At 45.7% G+C, this 23211-nt stretch overlaps 1 protein-coding gene and 1 long non-coding RNA gene across 3 annotated transcripts in view; both read right to left on the bottom strand.

The window, feature by feature from the left end:
• LOC138964809 (uncharacterized) overlaps window positions 1–23211 on the bottom strand; it is a 172502-nt gene that overhangs the window by 98083 nt on the left and 51208 nt on the right. The window lies entirely within an intron of this gene.
• Window positions 1–23211, bottom strand: part of LOC138964786 (uncharacterized) — a 53450-nt gene that overhangs the window by 4898 nt on the left and 25341 nt on the right. For both annotated transcript variants that reach the window (XM_070336832.1, XM_070336833.1), the window contains exons 2-10: window positions 16048–16214; window positions 15157–15375; window positions 14672–14876; window positions 11725–12173; window positions 8628–8756; window positions 6144–7410; window positions 5043–5607; window positions 4339–4525; window positions 319–475 (exon numbers count right to left, since the gene is read on the bottom strand). In XM_070336832.1, coding sequence (XP_070192933.1) covers window positions 319–475; window positions 4339–4525; window positions 5043–5607; window positions 6144–7410; window positions 8628–8756; window positions 11725–12173; window positions 14672–14876; window positions 15157–15375; window positions 16048–16191 — 3322 coding nt within the window. In that variant the 5' untranslated portion in view covers window positions 16192–16214. The remainder of the gene's footprint in view (window positions 1–318; window positions 476–4338; window positions 4526–5042; window positions 5608–6143; window positions 7411–8627; window positions 8757–11724; window positions 12174–14671; window positions 14877–15156; window positions 15376–16047; window positions 16215–23211) is intronic.

Genomic DNA, 23211 nt, shown 5'->3' with positions numbered 1-23211 from the left:
TGTGCCTAATCAGAGGTTTGACTGTGCACTGATTGATATCTGCCCAGGACACCCTTGGGACCAGCCAAAGGTGCCGACTCATGCAGCAACAGTATCCATGTCCCACCCCCGTGTCAGCACATTGGCACATAAAATTAAAAGACCTCGGTCAACCTGCCATAAGTGCAGGCGGCTGGTTACACCTAAACACGCATACAACTGGGTCCTCTAAAGTCGGGGTAACCCCTGGGAACATACCCCTAATGGCTTTGCAGTGAGGGCATAAAACTTAAATTTCTCTCTTTCACAGTACTGGATAAGCAGAAAAGCAGTTCTAACCTGCAACACTCTTCCAGTCGTGTCCAGAGGGCATGGGGATGGACAGATGAATGGCGACATTGTTCAGCACGCTCCAGGGGAGAGCAGTCAGGCGCACTGGGCTGCGAGGGTTGGCCATGCTTTCTGCACTGGCAGCTACTGGCTTCAGAGGTGTGTCCTGGCACAAACAAAATGGGTTATGAATGTAACATTTACAAAAGTCACAGATTCCGATCGTGTTCCAGCAGTGTGTCCTCGCTAGCACACACAAAATGGGCTTTGTATGTAACATTTACAAAAGTAACAGATTCTGAATGTGTTCCAGCGGTAGGTCCTAGTACAAAGAAAATGGGCTTTGAATGTAATATGCACTAAAGTCACAGATTCTGAATGTGTTTCATCCAGTGGCGTGTCCTAGCACCAACAAAATGGGCTTTGTATGTAACATTTACAAAAGTCACAGATTCTGAATGTGTTCCAGCGGTAGGTCCTAGCACCAACAAAATGGGCTTTGTATGTTACATTTACAAAAGTCAGATTCTGAATGTGTTCCAGCGGTAGGTCCTAGCACCAACAAAATGGGCTTTGTATGTTACATTTACAAAAGTCACAGATTCTGAATGTGTTCCAGCGGTAGGTCCTAGCACCAACAAAATGGGCTTTGTATGTTACATTATTACAAAAGTCACAGATTCTGAATGTGTTCCAGCGGTAGGTCCTAGCACCAACAAAATGGGCTTTGTATGTTACATTTACAAAAGTCACAGATTCTGAATGTGTTCCAGCGGTAGGTCCTAGTACACACAAAATGGGCTTTGTATGTAACATTTACAAAAGTAACAGATTCTGAATGTGTTCCAGCGGTAGCTCCTAGCACCAACAAAATGGGCTTTGTATGTAACATTTAAAAAAGTCACAGATTCTGAATGTGTTCCAGCGGTAGGTCCTAGCACCAACAAAATGGGCTTTGTATGTAACATTTACAAAAGTCACAGATTCTGAATGTGTTCCAGCGGTAGGTCCTAGCACCAACAAAATGGGCTTTGTATGTAACATTTTCAAAAGTCACAGATTCTGAATGTGTTCCAGCGGTAGGTCCTAGCACCAACAAAATGGGCTTTGTATGTAACATTTACAAAAGTCACAGATTCTGAATGTGTTCCAGCGGTAGGTCCTAGCACACATAAAATGGGCTTTGTATGTAACATTTACAAAAGTCACAGATTCTGAATGTGTTCCAGCGGTAGGTCCTAGCACCAACAAAATGGGCTTTGTATGTAACATTTACAAAAGTCACAGATTCTGAATGTGTTCCAGCGGTAGGTCCTAGCACACATAAAATGGGCTTTGTATGTAACATTTACAAAAGTCACAGATTCTGAATGTGTTCCAGCGGTAGGTCCTAGCACACATAAAATGGGCTTTGTATGTAACATTTACAAAAGTCACAGATTCTGAATGTGTTCCAGCGGTAGGTCCTAGCACACATAAAATGGGCTTTGTATGTAACATTTACAAAAGTCACAGATTCTGAATGTGTTCCAGCGGTAGGTCCTAGCACACATAAAATGGGCTTTGTATGTAACATTTACAAAAGTCACAGATTCTGAATGTGTTCCAGCGGTAGGTCCTAGCACCAACAAAATGGGCTTTGTATGTTACATTTACAAAAGTAACAGATTCTGAATGTGTTCCAGCGGTAGGTCCTAGCACCAACAAAATGGGCTTTGTATGTAACATTTACAAAAGTAACAGATTCTGAATGTGTTCCAGTGGTAGGTCCTCGCTAGCACCAACAAAATGGGCTTTGTATGTAACATTTACAAAAGTAACAGATTCTGAATGTGTTCCAGCGGTAGGTCCTCGCTAGCACCAACAAAATGGGCTTTGTATGTAACATTTACAAAAGTAACAGATTCTGAATGTGTTCCAGCGGTAGGTCCTCGCTAGCACCAACAAAATGGGCTTTGTATGTAACATTTACAAAAGTAACAGATTCTGAATGTGTTCCAGCGGTAGGTCCTAGCACACACAAAATGGGCTCTGTATGTAATATGCATGAAATTAAGAGTGGGTCCTAGCACACACAAAATGGGCTTTGAATGTAATATGCACGAAAGTAACAGATTCTGAATGTGTTCCAGTGGCGTGTTCTAGCACAAACAAAATGGGCTTTAAATGTAATATGCACGAAAGTAACAGATTCTGAATGTGTTCCAGTGGCGTGTTCTAGCACAAACAAAATGGGCTTTGAATGTAATATGTACGAAAGTAACAGATTCTGAATGTGTTCCAGTGGCGTGTTCTAGCACCAACAAAATGGGCTTTGCATGTAATATGCACAAAAGTCACAGATTCTGAATGTGTTCCAGTGGCTTGTTCTAGCACCAACAAAATGGGCTTTCAACCGGCCTTTGGATGTAACATGCACAAAAATCAGATTCAGAATCTGCCCTGGCAACCACCTCTCGATAATGACCACCTGCAAAGGATCCCAAATGAGTTCAACTTTCCCTAGCGACCACCTGTCCATAACGACCACTTTTAATCGGTCCCTTGGGTGGCTGTTAATGTTATAGACAGATTCCACTGTACTATCAACCTCTTCATTCTGATCAGGGCGAGGAGAGTTTATTTTCCATATATAATTCATCTTTCCCTAGCAACCACTTGTCTATAACGACCACTTTTGATTGGTCCCTTGACTGATTATGGGCGCAACTCAGTGTGCAACCGGCAGTGTCGGTTTTGAATTAGATGTATTTTATGTTTTAAAATGCCTGACACTGAAAAACCATTTTCCTTGTTTTTATAAGGACATTAAAATCTTTGAGTCTTTGAGTTAGAGTCTTGAGTCTTTAAGTCTGTTCAGGCGGGCGCAATGGCTTTGTGGTAAGACGCCGGCCTTCAAAGCGGAAAGTCGTGGGTTCGAATCCAGGCCGCGCCTGGCGGGTTAAGGTGGAGATTTTTCCCATCTCCCAGGTCAACGTATGTGCAGACCTGCTAGTGGCTTATCCTGCAAGGCTCATTCTGCAGAAGTCTAAGAAAGACCATGTCACTCCCCTACTTACCACCCTTCACTGGCTTCCTATGAAGTATAGAAACGAGTACAAGCTGGCTCTGTTAGGGTACCGCTGTTTTGAGAAATCACTTCCCCCCTATTTGTCCCATTCCCTCAGTATCTACGAGCCATCCCGTTCTCTCAGATCCTCCTCTGAAAAACTCCTTCGCATCCCCAAAACCAGGACCAAGACCTTTGGTGAAAGAACCTTTAGGTACCAGATTCCGACCGTCTGGAACTCGCTTCCAAGTTCTATCCGTGACTCCAGCAGCCTTTCCTCCTTCAAAACACAACTCAAAACATACCTGTTTCGTAAAGCCTTTGCTTAGCCTGAGTAGACTCTCCACAACTCTATTCTGTTTTGGAACTCTCTACCCTGTATGTGCTTTATGGTCTATTTGTCAATGGTATCTTTGTGTGTGCGCGTGCGTGCGTGTGTGTGTGTGTGTGTGTGTGTGTGTGTGTGTGTGTGTGTGTGTGTGTGTGTGTGTGTGTGTGTGTGTGTGTGTGTGTGTGTGTACTTTTAACATTGTACGCTAAGTTTTGCTTAGTGCTTGGGATCTTGGTGTTATGTCTCAGTTAAATGTATGCTTTGTATGCTTGTTGATTTGTGCTAGTTTATTCTATAATGAATTTGTAAAGCGCCTGGAGCCAATTGATGGGACTCGCGCTATAGAAAAGTTATTTATTATTATTATTATTATTATCATTATCCCCCTTTGTGTGTACACGCAAGCACAAGATTAAGTGAGCACAAAAAAGATCCTGTTATCCATGTCAGAGATCGGTGGGTTATAGAAACACGAAAACACCAAGCATGCTTCCTCCAAAAGCAGCAAATGGCTGCCTAAATGGCGGGGTAAAAATGGTCATACACGTTAAAATCCACTCTTGCAAAAACACGAGTGTAAGCCCACGAACGCAGATGAAGAAGAAAAATAAATCTGTTCGTTATAGACAGGTTCAACTGTACAACCAACCTCCTCATTGTGATCGGGGCGAGGCGGGACGGAACGCGGAAGATCCAGTAGAGAGGGGAGATCACCCGAAGGATTGGCAGTGCTGGCGGGACAAAAGTGGAATGGCGTGCCAGGGGGAACCACAAAACTGAACAGTCGCTGTAACGTCTGGCTGGTGACTGATCCCTCTCCAGCCTGATGGTCTAGTCTGAGGATAAAAAAAAATGTTAATAATGCAGACTGATTATAGCTACCCAGGTTAACGGAGTTGCCGGTATTTAAAAGAAAATGTGGTTTAATCATGTAAAATCAAACGTGCCAAAGCACATTCATGAATATGGGATACCTGTGCATAAAAAAAGCACATGAACTGATAATGTTTAAACAATATTCCAAAGCTACAATAAGCTTCTGATCAGCTGTGCCTGTTGGTAAAACACGTAACAAACACTGAATTAATAAAGCACATTTATACATACATGTATAACAACAAGGTTTTAACTGCATCACCAGACCGATACTTTTAACACTTAAACCAAAACTTTTTGTTTTTATTAAAACATGTAAATTGAAGTGTAAACAACCACCTTGCATTCACACACACACACACACACACACACACACACACACACACACACACACACACACCCCACACACACACCTTTACCCCCCCCCCCCACACACACACAGCGACACCACAAAAATACACCAACACACATGCATACCTGGCAGCAGAAACGATGACAGGGTTACTGTCGCAGCTCTTCCTCCAGTGCAGCACTAGCCTGAGTCCATTGTGTTTCACAACACACACATACTGCCCGTGTAACACCACCTCCTCTGTGGCCGGCAGCGCGCTCAGCCTGCACAGCATGTCAAAGTAGCCGCGCCAAGTCACGTAACTATCGAACGTCATCACAAACCGCTGGCCGTCACTCTCGCAGCTGCCATTGGCCGTGTCCATCAAGAAATACGGTATCACAAAATCCACAGCGTCTTCGGCAAAGCCAGAATCTCCCTTAGCCCCGAGAGAGGACGCCTGGAACCTGAAGGCGATTCCAAGGAGCTCCAAGAGGTCAAGGGTCAGGAGGTTGGACTCCGACGCGATCAGGTCCAAGAGTTCTGAGCGTGACGCTCTGCCCGTGGTCATGACCTTGAACCACTTCTGGCGGCACTCTGGGCTGTAGGAATCCAGGAAGGGTTTGATGAGGAGCGAGGACAGTGCCTGGAAGACGTTGGCAGGCAGCAGGTAGCTGTCCTCGAACTCCTGACCGCTTCCCTTGTTACCACCTGCGAGCATAAAAAATGCTGCTGCATTTAATCAGTGTAGAGTTGAGCCCCCCTTTTAGTACCTCCACAAATCTGAGAAAATCAGGTCTTAAAAAGGAGGGAATCTTAAAATGGGGGTGAATTTACTGAGGATATGAACAGAAAGTCTGAGAAAAAAAGGTCTTAAAAGGGAGGATGTCTAAATTTGGAGGGTCTTAAAGGGGGAAGGGAAGGGGGGGGGGGGGGTGGGGTGGGTGGGGGGGGGGGGGGGTTCCACTCTATTCTCTTACCACTGACCAAATGTCTCCATCTTCTTTGTTCATGGGCTCAAACTCCCAGTTAAACTCATGTTTTCAGCTCAAGTTGGATTCTACGTGAATGATCGTTTTAACCCCGCCATTTAGGCAACCATACATTTCTAGCGCTACTTTTAATTTGAGCATGAAACATCAGCTTCGACAAATGTAATTCAAGAAAAAAAATCATAAATGAACGATCACAGTCTCAAAAAGATTACTACTCTCAATTTTTTAAACAAGGCAGAAACCGATACTCACCACAAGCAAGCAGGCTGCCAGTAGCCAGCAAGTCTTGCACCACAGCATGCAAAACAACAGGGTCAGCATCCCCGGTAACTCGACTGACCAAGGCGCTCACTTCCCGCCCGCTGACCTTCACCCCCGATGACCCTGACAGCATGTCCACCACCTTGACCACCGGCTGGTGCACAGGCACCTCACAGACACGATCCTGGCAGATGGAGAAAATCTTCTGCCGCGCGGCAGCCATGCTTTCGCCGCACGCTGGCACAGCGACACTCGGTACGGCCAGAGCATGGTGCTCCAGCAGTCTGGAACCAGCGTCCGTCACGTAGAAGATGGCCTGAACCTCCTCCGCCGACGCATCCCGCTGCAACCCCGCCGGCACCCCGTACAACAACACTTCCGGACAGGGAGCATTCATGGCGCCGGAGCGGAGGCTGTCACTGCAGGCTCGGACGGTATGCACCATGGTTGCTAGGCGACGCGTCTCCGGTTCAGGCTGGTTGAGGAGCTTGTGGATGTTGAAGGTGAGGAGGACCAGCGCCGAGGACGGCAGCAGCCACGCGGAACAGTGGTGGAAGAACTCCTCGTCGTTGATGACATGGAGCTCTATGTTCATACACCGTAGCCCACCCCCCTGGCTCTGCCTCCCACCCAGCTCTCTGTCTCTGATCAGCTGCATGAGCGATTCAGGGTGAGGGTGCACCATGGTGCCAAAGTCTGCGCTGTGGTGCAGCGAGAGGTGAAAGCTCTGTACGTTGGCTTCGGGGTTGAGGCTCATGCCCTCACGCTCTCCAAACAAGCCCCTGACAAAGTCCACAGCACTGCCATGGGCGCCGCACACCACAACTCTGGCCCGCGGCAACACACACTTGTCCACCACAGACGGAGTACAGTTCAGAGGGGGGACGGACCTGGTCAAGGTGTTCAAGAGAATGTGCTCCCCCGGTGATTGCGCCAGGCGCGGGTACTGCTCTACCGCAAGATCCGGGCTCACAGGGGGGTTCGGATTCCTGCTGCGTCCCACAACCCCCACGTCACCGCCTGCTCTGACAGGGGACACGTACTGCTGGTAAGAGGCTGGTGATGGCTGAAGGTTGTTAGACGGCTGGGGGGAGAAGGAGGAGAAGGGGTCCGAGGAAGGGGCAGGGGGGATGTACAGCTTGACTCGCATGGATTTGGCCTGCTGACGAAGACGAGGCTCACCCTTGGGCGACAGTCCGTCTGGCCGCTGGATCACCAAGCGCAAGGAAGACAGTTTGCGGAAGTCGGGATGGAATGCCTGAGAGAAAAAAAGTAGTCAAATGTTACCTTAAATCTCATTTTCAAATCTAAAAATCTGTACTATAACAGCTCATAGGTTATTAGAACAGAGTGCTAAGTACTCATAAACTTGAACAACCCCCCCCCCCCTCCACACCTCTCACACACATACTGAGCCTTACACACCTCTTTAGACCCATGCACTCAAAAAAGGCTAAAGACCCAGAAGACAGACCTCTTTAGCAGTGTTGACCGGCGTACACACACAAACACAACCTTATACAGCAGAATCCCCTCCCCCCCCCCCCCCCACACACACACAGCCTTATACACTTCCTCAGACCTATCCACTCAAGGAGGGTTCAGGACCCAGAAGACAGACTCAAGACCCAGATGACAAGACTCAAGACCCAGCAGACAGACTCAAGACCCAGAAGGCAGACTCAAGACCCAGATGACAAGACTCAAGACCCAGCAGACAGACTCAAGACCCAGAAGGCAGACTCAAGACCCAGATGACAAGACTCAAAACCCAGATGACAAGACTCAAAACCCAGAAGACAAGACTCAAGACCCAGAAGACAAGACTCAAAACCCAGATGACAAGACTCAAGACCCAGAAGACAAGACTCAAGACCCAGATGACAAGACTCAAGACCCAGAAGACAGACTCAAGACCCAGATGACAAGACTCAAGAAACAGATGACAAGACTCAAGACCCAGATGACAGACTCAAGACCCAGAAGACAGACTCAAGACCCAGAAGACAAGACTCAAGACCCAGATAACAAGACTCAAGACCCAGAAGACAGACTCGACAGACCTCTTTAGCAGTGTTGACCGGCGTACACACACAAACACAACCTTATACAGCAGACCCCCCCCCCCCCCCCCCCCCACAGCCTTATACACTTCCTCAGACCTATCCACTCAAGGAGGGCTCAGGACCCAGAAGACAGATTCAAGACCCAGATGACAGACTCAAGACCCAGAAGACAAGACTCAAGACCCAGAAGACAAGACTCAAGACCCAGAAGACAAGACTCGAGACCCAGAAGACAGACCTCTTTAGCAGTGTTGACCGGCGTACACACACAACCATATACAGCAGACTCCCCCCCCCCCCCCACACACACACACACACAGAGCCTAGCTTATACACTTCCTCAGAACTATCCACTCAAGGAGGGCACCAGACCCAGAAGACAGACTCAAGACCCAGAAGACAGACTGACCTCTTTAGCAGTGTTGACGGGCGTACTGTTGATGGAGCGGATCCAGTCTCCGGGCAACAGCTGTGTCCAGGCCACCCCTCCATTGACCACCTCCGTCACCAAGGCAAACACTTCTGCCGGGGGACCGTCCTAACAACATCGCAACATCGTACATTTTCGAAGATTGTCCATGTTAAACGAAAGAATGATATTATTATTATTTATAACCCATTCTGTTTACGTTTAAACGGTTCAGCTTCGCTCACAGTATCACACTCGTAGCGAGTCATATTGTAACTGAGGTTCAAAAGAGAAAAAAGAGAAAAAAGAAAGAAAGAATAGAAAAAAAAAGAAAAAAAAGAGAAAGAAAAAAAAAGAAAAAAAAAAAAAAAAAAAAAAAAAAACATCGCAAAAATACATGTATCATAAGGATAAGGAGAAGTTTCATATAGTCCTGTGAGCTTACCCTCATGGAAATTGGGGCTGCTTTCTCACTGGGGAAAGTGAGCTGCCGTACAGTATACGGCGCTACCCATTTTTTTGTTTTTTTCTTTTCCTGCATGCATGTATTCATGTTTCCAAGCCCTGAGACTTTCGCTGTGAACTTGGGATCTTTATCGTGCGCATGCGTGCACATGGGGGGGTTCTGACATCGAGGAGAGTCTGCATAAAGTTGACTCTATGAAATAAATCCCTTGCCGAACGTGGGGATTGAACCCACGCCGATAGCGACAACTGGTTTTGAAGCCAGCGCCGCTACCGACTGAGCTATTTCCTTGCCCCCATACAAATACTGTACTCATAAAACTTGCCATTTACTTCACCTCTAAGAAAACAAATCGAAAGAGCCATTACGAAATACACATAATATCAGTTAAAAAATAAGCATAATATCTGTTAGAAATACTCACAATAAAGAACGAAATGTAACTGTTTTATTTATTGCTAAGTTTAAACCTGTTTGCTGCAAGTCAATATTTGTATTCATAGCATTACCTGTATTTACCTAAATTGACAACTTAGAATGTGCCCTTGATGTATAAATGAATACACCTTGCACGCATGCACATTGTTTTCTTCTTCTTTTCTCCTGGTTTGTTTATTGAACGGTTTTTTGCCTGTTAAAGCAAATTACCCAGGACATCAGCCGAAGTCCTACAGGCAGTGAAAGGGTTAAACTATCACAGGGCTCCCCATGGACGCCCACTTTTAATGTTTAGAGGGTCCATGGACCGCCTACACAGAGTCTTAGAGGGTCCCAAGAGTCCATGGTCCCCAAACCCCCTCTGTTCCTATAAAGCATTGTTATCGCGAATACAGTGGAACCCCCTTTTATGGCCCTCCAATTTAAGACTTCCTCCCTTTTAAGACCTTACTGTTTCAGACTTTCTGTTCATAACCTCTGTAAATTAACCTCCATTTTAAGACTCCCTCCTTTTTAAGACCTGGTTTTCTCAGATTTGTGGAGGTCTTAAAAGGGGGGTTCCACTGTAATGTGATATGAAGTGGGTTTTTTTCATCAGAATATTCAAAGGGGACAGTTCGACTATACCTTGTAAAATGGAACACACACACTCATTTCCATATCGTTTTGGTGTGAAATTGGCATTTGTGCTTGCACAATACTTGACTGACGACTACAGTCTGAAAAGAGTTACCGACAGTACGCACAATAGCGGAAATTTAGTGCGTCCCGGGACCTGCTCTTTATAGGTTTAGTGCATCCCAGGACCTGCTCTTTATAGGTTTAGTGCGTCCCGGGACCTGCTCTTTATAGGTTTAGTGCATCCCGGGACCTGCTCTTTATAGGTTTAGCGCGTCCCGGGACCTGCTCTTTATAGGTTTAGTGCGTCCCGGGACCTGCTCTTTATAGGTTTAGCGCGTCCCGGGACCTGCTCTTTATAGGTTTAGCGCGTCCCGGGACCTGCTCTTTATAGGTTTAGTGCATCCCAGGACCTGCTCTTTATAGGTTTAGTGCATCCCGGGACCTGTTCTTTATTGGTTTAGTGCGTCCTGGGACCTGCTCTTCATAGGTTTAGTGCGTCCCGGGACCTGCTCTTTATAGGTTTAGTGCGTCCCGGGACCTGCTCTTTATAGGTTTAGTGCGTCCCGGGACCTGCTCTTTATAGGTTTAGCGCGTCCCGGGACCTGCTCTTTATAGGTTTAGTGCATCCCGGGACCTGCTCTTTATAGGTTTAGTGCATCCCGGGACCTGCTCTTTATAGGTTTAGTGCGTCCCGGGACCTGCTCTTTATAGGTTTAGTGCGTCCCAGGACCTGCTCTTTATAGGTTTAGCGCGTCCCGGGACCTGCTCTTTATAGGTTTAGCGCGTCCCGGGACCTGCTCTTTATAGGTTTAGTGCATCCCGGGACCTGCTCTTTATAGGTTTAGCGCGTCCCGGGACCTGCTCTTTATAGGTTTAGTGCGTCCCGGGACCTGCTCTTTATAGGTTTAGTGCATCCCGGGACCTGCTCTTTATAGGTTTAGTGCGTCCCATGACCTGCTCTTTATAGGTTTAGTGTGTCCTGGAACCCCCACAGTGAACTTCTAGTATGTGATTTCAGCTTCTAGTGCGTATAGGACGCAGGCACGCATACTTTGGGGTGCCCTGTATCATAAGAGCTACTTATAGTTTTGGAAACAGGCCAAGGATGAGCATGTCAGCCCCTTGAACTCATTGTCTCTAAGATATTAATACAATGTATTAACAATGTAACAGTGATATTTTTGCATATTTTTTTTTTAGAACAATGAATGATGATATTGACGTCGTCCTGGAATTTTGGCGTAACTCATTTTAGGAAGCTTTTCAGCAGAAGACCAAAACTGATTGTTTGTATAAATTAATGAAATGGTGTTTGTACTTTATATGGATAGAAAGATAAAAGAATGTTAAATCATGTTTTGTCCGTCGTATTTTAGAGAATGTTTCTCATTGAGAATGATTTACTTAATCTAAAGCAAAAAACAATAAAAATTGCCAAGAATCGAGTTACGACAAAATTCCAGGATGACAACGATATATTATGACTAGAATGATGAATAACGATAAAAATTTAAAAAGACACCTGCACAAGCCATAACATTTTCTCTATCCAAAAACCTCAGCAGTACTCACATGCACCTTGACTTTGTACTTGAAGCCGAAGGAGACGCTGTCCTTTTTATCCAGGGTGACGGTTTTGGTGAAGGGATCCCATACCACGTACTGGGGGTAAGTCAGCACAAATTTATGCCAAAGACACATCTTTTGCAGACTGCACCCAGGCGCCCGACACACCTCCACCCCCAGAGACTTAAAACTGGCCGTTCCGGAACAGCCGCCGATTCCCGTTGACACTGTGTTAGTGAAGAAGCTAGACGCGTGAGCGCAGGGGGTGTTAGGGAGGGGCGTGAGAACTGGAGGGAGAGAGTGGGGTCCGTCGGCTTCGCTGAGAACGATGTCATCGGTGAGGATGATGTCATCTTCCATCCTGGTGGGGAGGGAGTGGATGTGGCCGTTGCTGTGGGGGTTCAGGTGGGACAGGTAGCGAGCAGGGCTCCCCTTCTTGCCTCCGCCGTCACCGTCTGTGGATGGAAACACATATTTTGAGTGAGAAATACACCCAATTTGTGAAATACACCCATTTTGTGAAATACACCCAATTTGTGAAATACATCCACTTTGTGAAATACACCCAATTCGTGCAATACACCCAATTTGTGAAATACGCCCAATTTGTGAAATACATCCACTTTGTGAAATACACCCAATTTGTGAAATACACCCAATTTGTGAAATACACCCAATTTGTGAAATACATCCACTTTGTGAAATACACCCAATTCGTGAAATACACCCAATTTGTGAAATACATCCAATTTGTGAAATACACCCATTTTGTGAAATACACCCATTTTGTGAAATACACCCAATTTGTGAAATACACCCAATTAATTTGTGAATGTCATAATAATTCTTATGAAATGTTCGTTTTAATCGTTTACAGACAGGCTGGGTGTGTCAAAGAAAATTTTCCATTTTAATGTGATATTTTAATGGACAATAAAGTGTTGTTATTGTTATTGTTAATTTACTGACTGAAGAGAGTTCACTCTACAGTGGAGTCCAGCTATAACGAACCTGGGTATAACGAAATCCCGCTTTTAACGAACTGCCATTGATTTCCCGGCAGACAACCTTCTATTTCTTACTTGTTACTTTCCGGCTACAACGAACCTTTTGAACTCATTTGCATAACGAACACGTTTTCATCGCCCCAGAGCCGTTTTGTCTCTAAAAGTCACAAGGCTACAACGAACTGATGTCAATAATTCTCTCCAAAGACAAAAATACACAAAAACAAGTAAAAGTATACCGGTAACAAACGGTGGAAGAATGAAAATAAGCCGCACATCAAAGGAAGAATACAGAGAGGAAATATGTGTGCTCTGTGTGTGCCGGGAGATCAAAGGCAGGTCCATTGTGATGCCTTGACACTGACCTTCTTCCCAGGGGTCAATGACCCAGTTTTAGCTATGAGAGGTGGTTCCCCTGTCATATCTGAGAGAGGAAACACTTCCTGCACCAGGCTCAGTGACCGAGTTTAACCTATGGGGCGTCTCTAAAATTACAGTTAAGTGAACATTTGAACTATGCCTCTCTATGGATTATATTATGAAGCTGTTGAAAACATGCAGAGATTGTACTCTCCAAGGAAAGATCGATGGGACGATCATTTGAAGGTGAGTGGGAAAATTTGTCTTGAGGCCATTTAGGGTTGAAAACTCTACAGCGAATTACTGATATAACGAACTAAAATGTATCTCCCTTGAGATTCGCTGTACCCGGACTCCACTGTATGTGTCTGTGAGCCTCCTCCTCAAACCTCAAACCCAAAGAACTGGGTGGCCGAGTGGTAACGCACTTGCGCTCGGAAGCGAGAGGTTGCGAGTTCGACCCTGGGTCAGGGCGTTAGCAATTTTCTCCCCCCTTTCCTAACCTAGGTGGTGGGTTTAAGTGCTAGTCTTTCGGATGAGACGAAAAACCGAGGTCCCTTCGTGTACACTACATTGGGGTGTGCACGTTAAAGATCCCACGATTGACAAAAGGGTCTTTCCTGGCAAAATTGTATGGGCATAGATAAAAAAATGTCCACCAAAATACCCGTGTGACTTGGAATAATAGGCCGTGAAAAGTAGGATATGCGCCGAAATGGCTGCGATCTGCTGGTCGATGTGAATGCGTGATGTATTGTGTAAAAAATTCCATGTCACACGGCATAAATAGATCCCTGCGTCTTGAGTCCGAGTCTGGAGATACGCGCGCGATATAAGACTTCATATAACATAACATAACCTCTGGCTGACTTTCATGTTAGAGCAATTTTAAAGCCTTCAATGACAAATATACTTTCTGAACAAATCTTTTTCTTAAATTCCTCTCAGTCAGAAATGTAAGGTTTTAAGCACAGCAAATTCAGTTACAGCCTCACAAAGAGACCACAAAAAAAGACAGAACGAAAAACTAAGAAAAAAAAAAAGAAAAAAATAACAGTTTGCATTTCTATGATATTGATAACATTGTTTTATCTAAGGGCCAAATGTTTTGCCCAACCATTTTGCAAAGACAATAAATGGTTTAATTAACTGCGGACTCTGAAAAGATGACTAAAAAATGCTTTTATCCAATCAGACATAATTCTAAAACTGCTTCTGTTCCATATCCACCCGCCACCACCACCCAAAGCCTTCCAAAGACTGATTTTTTTTCTTTCAAATTCATGTACCCCTAATCAAAAAACAAGAAAGGTAGGTTGTTGGAACGTTTGTTATTGACAAAACAATACATTCACAGATATTTCGACCCAACGGTCTTTTAAGTGAACAGACAAACAAATATTCACACACAACTTATCTTGATAGAATCAGCTTTCGCCCACTCGTCAGGAAGCCGAGCAAATGAATAATGTACCCCTATTTTTTTTGGGGGGGGGGGGGGAAATAAATCTTGCCTTGCCTTGATTACATTAAGTTTGCCCTACATCAGTAATTGCCATGTCATGCACTGTCTTCTAACGCCTCACCTTTATTCCTCGGGTCCATACATCTAGGGCTGTGTGGCGTGGTCACACCTGGCTGATCAAAGTCATTCACGGGTGACGAGGGAGGAGGTGTCTCTACGCTGGTGCTCTTCGCCAATCGCTTCACTTGGGGTCGCTCAGCCGAATCCACAGAAGCTGTGACGCTGTTATCACTGGCGCCAGAATGGAAGGAGAGGAAGCGTTTCACCTGAAAATGGAAACAGTAGGGCTTACACAAGGAACCAGCAGCACCAGACACAGACTGACCCACCGACTGACCTACGCTGACAGACAGACAGATAGACAGACAGAGACACGCACACAGAGAAAATGGAACAAACACATAACTCTACTTTCCCCCATACACACCTGGTACACACACACAAAAGCAAACTTGAAGAACAACTACCCAACCAACCAACCGATCAACAGACACACACACACCACCCCACCCCACCCGACCCGACCTGACCCCACCCTAGACATACCTGTGAGTTGGGGTCAGCTCTGTTCATGGCTGAGACCTGGAGGTGGACAAGGGCGCCTGGCGTTTCCTTGAGCACATGTTTCACGGCATCCTCGCCCAGCCCGGTCACGTCGTAGTTACTGATGTTGATGATGCGGTCACCCACGTCAAGCAACCCTGAGACGATCCGACAGCCAGGCTTCACACGCACCACCACCGTCAATGTCTTGTCGCTTCCATTCTGTGATATGAGGTGCAATATTGTTAATATTAGAGCATATTGTATAGAATCTTCCATTTGTGTGTGTGTGTTTTTTTGTAATGATGTGCAATATTGTTTATATTAGAGCATATTGTATAGAATCTTCCATTTGTGTGTGTGTGTGTGTGTTTTGCAAGTAAAACGGATGTGGGAAATGTGTTTTATCTTAAAATAACAAACAAACTGTTCTGACAAAAAAGAGATACAGAGAGGCACACGTATTAACAGACATACGCACAAGCAAACACACAAACTCACACACACACACACAAACACCCACCCACACAAGTACAATATACCCACCCCATCCACCCTGAAATATAAATATTTTACAAACGAGAGCAGAACATGTCCACACTAGCATTTAGACACCACACACAGGTACAGCTGTTATTATACTGTCCTTATTACATACATACTTCAACAAGCAGTGTTTTGACTGTTCACCAGCTACAGTGGAACCCCCTTCAAGACCCCCTAAGTTTCAGACTTCTCCCCTTTTAAGACCATGCTTTTTGAGATTTTCTGTTCAAAACCTCTGTAAATTTACCCCCATTTTTAAGACTCCCTCCTTTTTAAGACCCACATTTCTTAGATTTGTGGAGGTCTTAAAAGGGGGGTTCCACTGTATTGTGAGCGTAGTGTACCTACCCGGTAAGTTTTGAAGTGAAAGCCTAGCTTGTTGTCGGCACCTCTGTGCAGGGTGACTGGCTGTGGCGAGCACCACTCGACCGTGTCGGGGCGACGTTCAAGCTGCGATAGCAAGTAGCGACTGGACTCAGGGGTCGAGCCCATTTCGCTAACCTCCCACACTCATCCTGCAAACAATAACAAAATGGGTTTAAGACATAGGCTTACAATTTATACTTTTTTCCTTACTTTTTACCATCCGGAAGGAGGCCGGCATCTTATCCACTAGGCCATTGCGCCCGTCTGCGTGGAACTGTTGAAGACCTGTGCCGAATTTGCCAGTTCATAACAAAAGCGGGCCTCAGACAATGAAAGAGACAACCTTGGAATGCTGAAGAAGAAGAAGAAGAAGAAGAAGAAGAAGACATAAATTATGCAAAACATCAAGTGGTGGTTTTTTTTTTTATATACACTAGCTCTGTACTTATTGCTCAGGCAAACCATATGATTTTACTGAATCGCTACAGCAAGACTTCAGATTGGGGTTCTGTTATTATCTCTCAAACGTGAGATAGCAATTCAGCACCTGTTAGACTGGGCTCAAGAGACTGAGCCAATAGAACTAACTAAATTTCAAAGGCTCATCCTGCGAACTACAAACATGGGCCACCAGATATTTGCAGAGGCAAACCATAAGGGCTGGTCGAGTTATATCCCTACAAGAGATGAGACGGCAAATGTACGGTGGTGACAGAGCTAGCCAAGAAGCACGGATCATAGCAAGGACAAAAGCACACTCGTGAGCATTCACTCAAGTTTATGTTAAAACCCAGACCACAACTCTGCAAGCAAACATTTAAATCTCTCCACATTAGCACAAGTACAGCAGCGGTCAAGCAGTCGGTCTTACACTGCTGTGCTGGACTCACAAGATTAGACGTCCAGTTAAAACTGCTACTCTAATATAATCCATTTTGAAAAACAATCTGAATTTTTACAAAGAGAATTTTAGTCAACCAAGTTGATCAGATGCAAACAAAAAAATCTTGTCTTCAAGAAAACGCGAGCTCACTACAAGCAAGAACGGCTCCAGTGTCACAAGCAAATAATACTGACCGTCAATAATCTCGGGCATGAAAAAAAAGACTGCACGGATACAAAGCACACATACACAAACGCTCTCTTGTGGTCGTTTTCACTGTCACGGACTGTGTTTCCAATCACTAATGGTCTTCTATAAATAAGTACGTCCCCACAGTCAAAGCCCTACTGAACACACACACCAACTGAACCTTCTCGCACTTCAATGATTGAGCCAGACGAGAAGCTCCCCGCCCCCGATACCCATCGCTTCAAAGGTCAGTACAATATATATTCCATTAACACTTTCGTCTCGCCAATCACTTGCTCAGATCCATCTAGAACCCCCCCCCCCCCCCCACACACACACACACCCCTGCGTTTACCACCTCTTCCAATCCCACAAGTGGTGATAGCTGGGCACTGCTCCCCATGATTTCTCAACACAACAGTTGCAAAGCCGGTGACCGTGTGTGCGTGTGTAAGTGTAAGTGTGTGTGCGTGCGTGTGTGTGTGTGTGTGTGTGTGTATGTGCGTGCGTGCGTGCGTGCGTGCGTGCGTGCGTGCATGCGTCCGGGCGTGTTTGTGAGTGTGATACAAACAGCTTCACTCAGACCTTCGCCCTCTTTTATTTCCAAGCGCAAATGCTCCCCACAGAGAGAGTGGAGAGACAATCGATGGCGAGCAGACTGAAGCACAATGAATGCAATCGTTCCCGTGGTTAATGGGCTTTGCTTAGTCATCCAGCAAACCCTTTCTCTGACCTCGCTTTCTCATGGATATGCGAAACTCTCATCTGGTTAAAAGAAGGAAAGAAACAAATATGAAGAAAAATAAATACTTTTACAGGCCCCCGAGAATGACCCCCATTCTCTCTCTCTCTCTCCCCACGCCCATTTCATTCTCTCTTTGACTCTCTAGATCTGTGCCCCCCCCCCCATTCTCTCTCTCTCTGCCCCCCACGTCCATTTAATTCTGTCTCTTTGCCTCTCTAGATCTGTGTCCCCCCATTCTCTCTCTCTCTGCCACCACGCCCATTTTATTTTGTCTCTTTGCCTCCCCCCCCCCCCCCCCCATACTCTCTCTACCTCCCCCTCCCCTCCTCTCTCTCTTTCCCCCCACGCCCATTTAATTCTGACTGTGTCTCTCTGTCCGCCCCATTCTCTCTCTCTCCTCTCCCCCCCCCCCTCTCTCTCTCTCTCTCTCTCTCTCTCTCTCTCCCTCCCTCTCCTCCCCCCTCCCTCTCTCTCTCTCTCTCTCTCTCTCTCTCTCTCTCTCTCTCTCTCTCTCTCAGTGCGGCGACATAAGATATATGGATTCCGACCCAGGGGCCAGTCTTGCCAATCCAAGAAGTGACGAGGAGCAATCGATAGCGAGCAGCATAGACTGACGCACGACGTATCCAATTACTTCTAGGGCTTCTTAACACCCTCTGCAACAGTCTCGCACCCCTTCGTCTCGAACTCCGCTCCCACCACCCGACACCCCCACCCATCACCGACAGCAACGTCTGACAGCGTCGATCACTTCGCGCCTCAAGGTTTCCTACTTTCTTTGTTTTGGTGTAAGTGTGAGTGCTTTTTTTTTTATATATACTGAAAAGACGTGTCAGCCAAGATGCCCCCCACCCCCCACCCCCCCACCCCAAAAAAAAAAAAAGGAAAAAAAAAGACTGCATGCCAAAGTGGCGGGGGAAAACATCCATACATGTAAAATCTCAGTTGAGCAAAAGACGAGTGTATGTGGGAGTAGCAGCCCACGAACGAAGAAGAAATGAACAGAACGTCACAGCCAGTCAGCTTTAAAGCAGTCCTTTGAAGAGGTTATTTTCAAAATCAATCCCCATCAGTCTATTTCACTCTTGACCATAGCACTAATAATCCAATGATTCATCTGACCGGCTGTCGTCAGTGACCAATAAATCATGACTGGGCTAAATCGCGTATATTGTGATAAGAAGTTCCTTGATGTTTGACAACCTTTGATAGCAGTGTTTGGTAAGACTCAAGACTCTCTTTGCAGCTGCTCAACAACAAAGTGTCAACACAATCTTGCCACAAAACCTCAGTACAATATGCGACAGCGCACGAAGAAGGGGGTAACAGAATTGGAATGTTTTCACACAATTAGTTTTCACAGTCATCAACTAGAGCAAAGGATGCTTGGTAACATGCGGAAAAGAAGTTCAAACTATCTTCGTTAGAATGGTAAGTTCAAGCTTCCCAACCACTGTCCTCGACGTCTGACGCCACAAGAAGCGAGCTGACCTAGGACTGACATCAACAGTGGATAACCATTCTTACTGCATCTGGAGACGTCTTCCCAATCCTCTGCTACTGCGCATACACTTGAAAAATTAATAATAATAATAATAATAATGGACAATTATATAGCGCTTCTCCACAGCTCGAAGCGCTTTACAAGTTCAATTTACAAGTTCAATCAAAAACACAACACAATATATACAACTAATACAATTTGTCTCAGATGAAAAGGAAAATACTCATCAAAGAGCACAATGTACATGCTGGCATAAAATACAAAAAAAAATCACATTTTTTCGCAGCACTGGTATCGATTTTGCAGTCTTCTACATGCTATGCACCGAAACAAGGGCTTGGTTTAAAAGACGAATGCTCATGCACTCATTCGGTACACAAGATTCTACTGGTCCTAAACAAGGGCAACACAATCCAGTTTTATTTCGATCAGTACCCAAACCACGAACCATTCTTGCGCAGGATCATCTCGTCCTAAACCAGGACAAAAGGAACCTCATCATCACAACAACGAACTTCATTCTCGTTTTCTTTTACCGTTGATTATCTGCTTCCAGTCCCTTTATATGTAATGATAATTATTTCCCTCAGTCCAATTTCTGTAAGGATAATTATCCCCCTTAATCCAATTTCTGTAAGGATAATTATCTCCCTCAGTCCAATTTCTGTGAGGAATCATTTATCGCTCCGGCCGCGCTCCATTCCAGGAAGGTTAACTATCTCCTTCCGAGTCCATTTGAGTGCGGATAATGAAGCCCATCTACGGCCAGTGGACATCTCCCGTTGTAGAAAGTACAGAGGAACCCCCTTTCAAGACCTCTACACATCTGAGAAAAACTGGTCTTGTTTGTTTGTTCGTTCATGGGCTGAAACTCCCACGGCTTTTACGTGTATGACCGTTTTTACCCCGCCATTTAGGCAGCCATACGCCGCTTTCGGAGGAAGCATGCTGGGTATTTTCGTGTTTCTATAACCCACCGAACTCTGACATGGATTACAGGATCTTTTTTGTTCGCACTTGGTCTTGTGTTCGGACACCGAGGAGAGTCTGCACACAAAGTTGACTCTGAGAAATAAATCTCTCGCCGAACGTGGGGACGAACTCACGCTGACAGCGGCCAACTGGATACAAATCCAGCGCGCTACCGACTGAGCTACATCCCCGCCCATACTGGTCTTAAAGATGAGGGGTCTTAAAATAGGGGTCAATTTACAGTGGCTATGAACAGAAAGTCTGAGAAAAAAGGTCTTAAAAGGAAGGAAGTCTTAAATTGGGGGAGGGGGGGGTGTCTTAAAATGGGGGTTCCACAGTATAGCGGTGGTAATAACAGCTAATGCAGCGCCATAGACCAGCGGGATGCACATTCATTTACGGCCGGTCAATATCAGGCTTGCTTGCCGTAATCACCGGAAAATATCAACTACTGCACGCCAGTTGGGCCCGTTATTCGGTATAGTCACGTGGAAGGCCAGTTCCTGTGTTCTGTGTTAATGGCAAATACAGATACCTACAGTGGTACCCGCGATGAAAGGACGAGAATTTAAGATACCCGGAGCCAACAGTGTCCCTACATTGCAGGTGGCCTTCGTGTGTGTGTGTGTGTGTGTGTGTGTGTGTGTGTGTGTGTGTGTGTGTGTGTGTGTGTGTGTGTGTGTGTGTGTGTGTGTGTCTGTGTGTGTCTGTGTGTGTCTGTGTGTGTGCGTGCGTGCGTGCGTGTGTGTGTGTGTGCGTGTCTTTAGCCCCCACACACCCAAAACGATTCGCATTCAGTGCTGGTACAATAAACATAAAAATGCCATTTAAAACTGAGTCAATGTGCAACCCGACACGATTTACATTCAGTGCTGGTTCAATAAACTGCAGAATGCCATTAAAAAAAGAGACACGCAGCAAAATATGCGAGTGGAAGACACAGACGACATTTGGTAGCACTGACTGCCAGCTTCACAGTAATGCGTACCCCCAGCGCGGCTCTGCTTGGGTGGGAATGTTCTGAGCAAAACACTATGTGTTACTCCATACCCCCCGCCCTCCATGGAACTTCTTGACCCCATTGTGTTTGGAGTTTGCCCAGTCGGTAGAGGCGCTGGCTTTAAAACCGGTTGTTACTATCAGCGTGGGTTCAACCCCCAAGTTCGGCGCGGGATGTGTGTCCCAGAGTCAACTTTGTGCAGACTCTCCTCGGTGTCCGAACACCCCCGTGTGCACGCATGCGCACGATAAAGATCCCAGGGTCACAGCGAAAGCCTCAGGCCTTGGAAACACGAATACATGCATGCAAAAATATGAAGCCCGGGTGTCCGTTCGGCCAACAACCAATAAAGTAACCATTTCAGCACTGACCCAAGACGACCCAACCCGGTCCCTAGCCCATTTCAGGTCTCCTCTAGCAGCCGGCAGCCAGCTGTCTACACCCCCCCCCGCATTTTATTTTTTGTTTTCATACAAAGCCGGGTTTTCCCGTGTAACATGCCCCAAATGGCTTTGCCGTGAGGGCGTAAAACTTACATTTTTTTCAAAATATGCGCCACTGCAATCACTGTCGCAACAAACACCATTACAGTTCCCCAATTCACAATACCCTCTTCACCACGAAAAGAAATACCGACGATAGTCTTATCTACGCACTGCTACGACCAGCGCATTGCCTTCGTTTAATAACTTAGTTTAAAGGTACTGAACTTGTCAAATCCAGGTGCACGGAGCCCCTGGGGCTTTAGTCATACCTCCGGCAGCTATCCGTTAGAAGAACTACCAAGTTTCATTGACTTGCACCCAAAGAGTCAAGAACTGCGATTTTTTTACGAATTAATTTCGTACTCGGACCCGGCTGGTCTTGGCCTATTTTTGGATCTAAATTTAGATCAGGTAGATCACCACATCATGCACAAAAAGACACGTCACTAGCAAACTATGTCAGACGTCATCATGAGTTTGTGTAAAACAAAATGGAGGCCGGAATCACTCAGTTGAATCGAACTCCGACCAAACACCACGTAATAACTAGGTTAATTTATGCACTCGCGTGAACAAGAAACTGTCGAGCTTCACAGATGTCGTCGTTGGGTAGTTTTGGGTTTGTTTTACTACCATAGGAGGATTTTTGAACTGTAAATGCACTCAGCTGCAACAAAAACGCAAAACGAAGGCTGTGAGCTGCACTGTGCCTTTAAGCTGGTTGGTGCACACGCACTATTCTCACCATATTGGACGCGATGCAGCGAATGCAGTTAAACTGCTTCTGTCATTACACACGCGTTGTAGATGCATAATAAAGATACTGTCTGTGCTGTTGTTAAGCTGGTTGGTGCACACGCACTATTCTTATCATATTGGATGCGATGCAGCGAATGCTTCTCTCCTTACACACGCGTCGTAGATGCATAATAAAGATACCGTCACACTGTTTGTGCTGTTGTAAAGCTGGTTGGTGCACACGCACTGTGGCGTTCATTGAATGCACATCGCTCTATGAAGTGTTTGTCACAAAATCGCTTCCACACAAAATTAATACACCCGCCGTTGTAAACACCTGATCGAGTGTGCGTGCGAAGAAAACTACGCTATTAGAGCAATGCACATTTTTTTTTCGGCGTGAATGAATTGTAACCACAGGCACCCAACTCACGCAAGTAGAATATAATTATATCATATTCATACAACATGTGACGTTTTGCTGCCATTACACGCAAACACGCATTACTGGTGAGAGCAAGATGAACGTAATAGAATAAACATGATCACTGTGTTATTTTACGTTATAGTCTGGAACATCTGCATACCGTGCATGACACCAACAATCACACATACATAGCTCGTGTTATC

The sequence above is a fragment of the Littorina saxatilis genome, linkage group LG4, assembly GCF_037325665.1.
Source record: "Littorina saxatilis isolate snail1 linkage group LG4, US_GU_Lsax_2.0, whole genome shotgun sequence".
NCBI classification, from domain to species: domain Eukaryota; kingdom Metazoa; phylum Mollusca; class Gastropoda; order Littorinimorpha; family Littorinidae; genus Littorina; species Littorina saxatilis.
The sequence above is the reverse complement of the archived record's forward strand: the minus strand, read 5'-3'. Positions and strand labels throughout refer to the sequence as shown.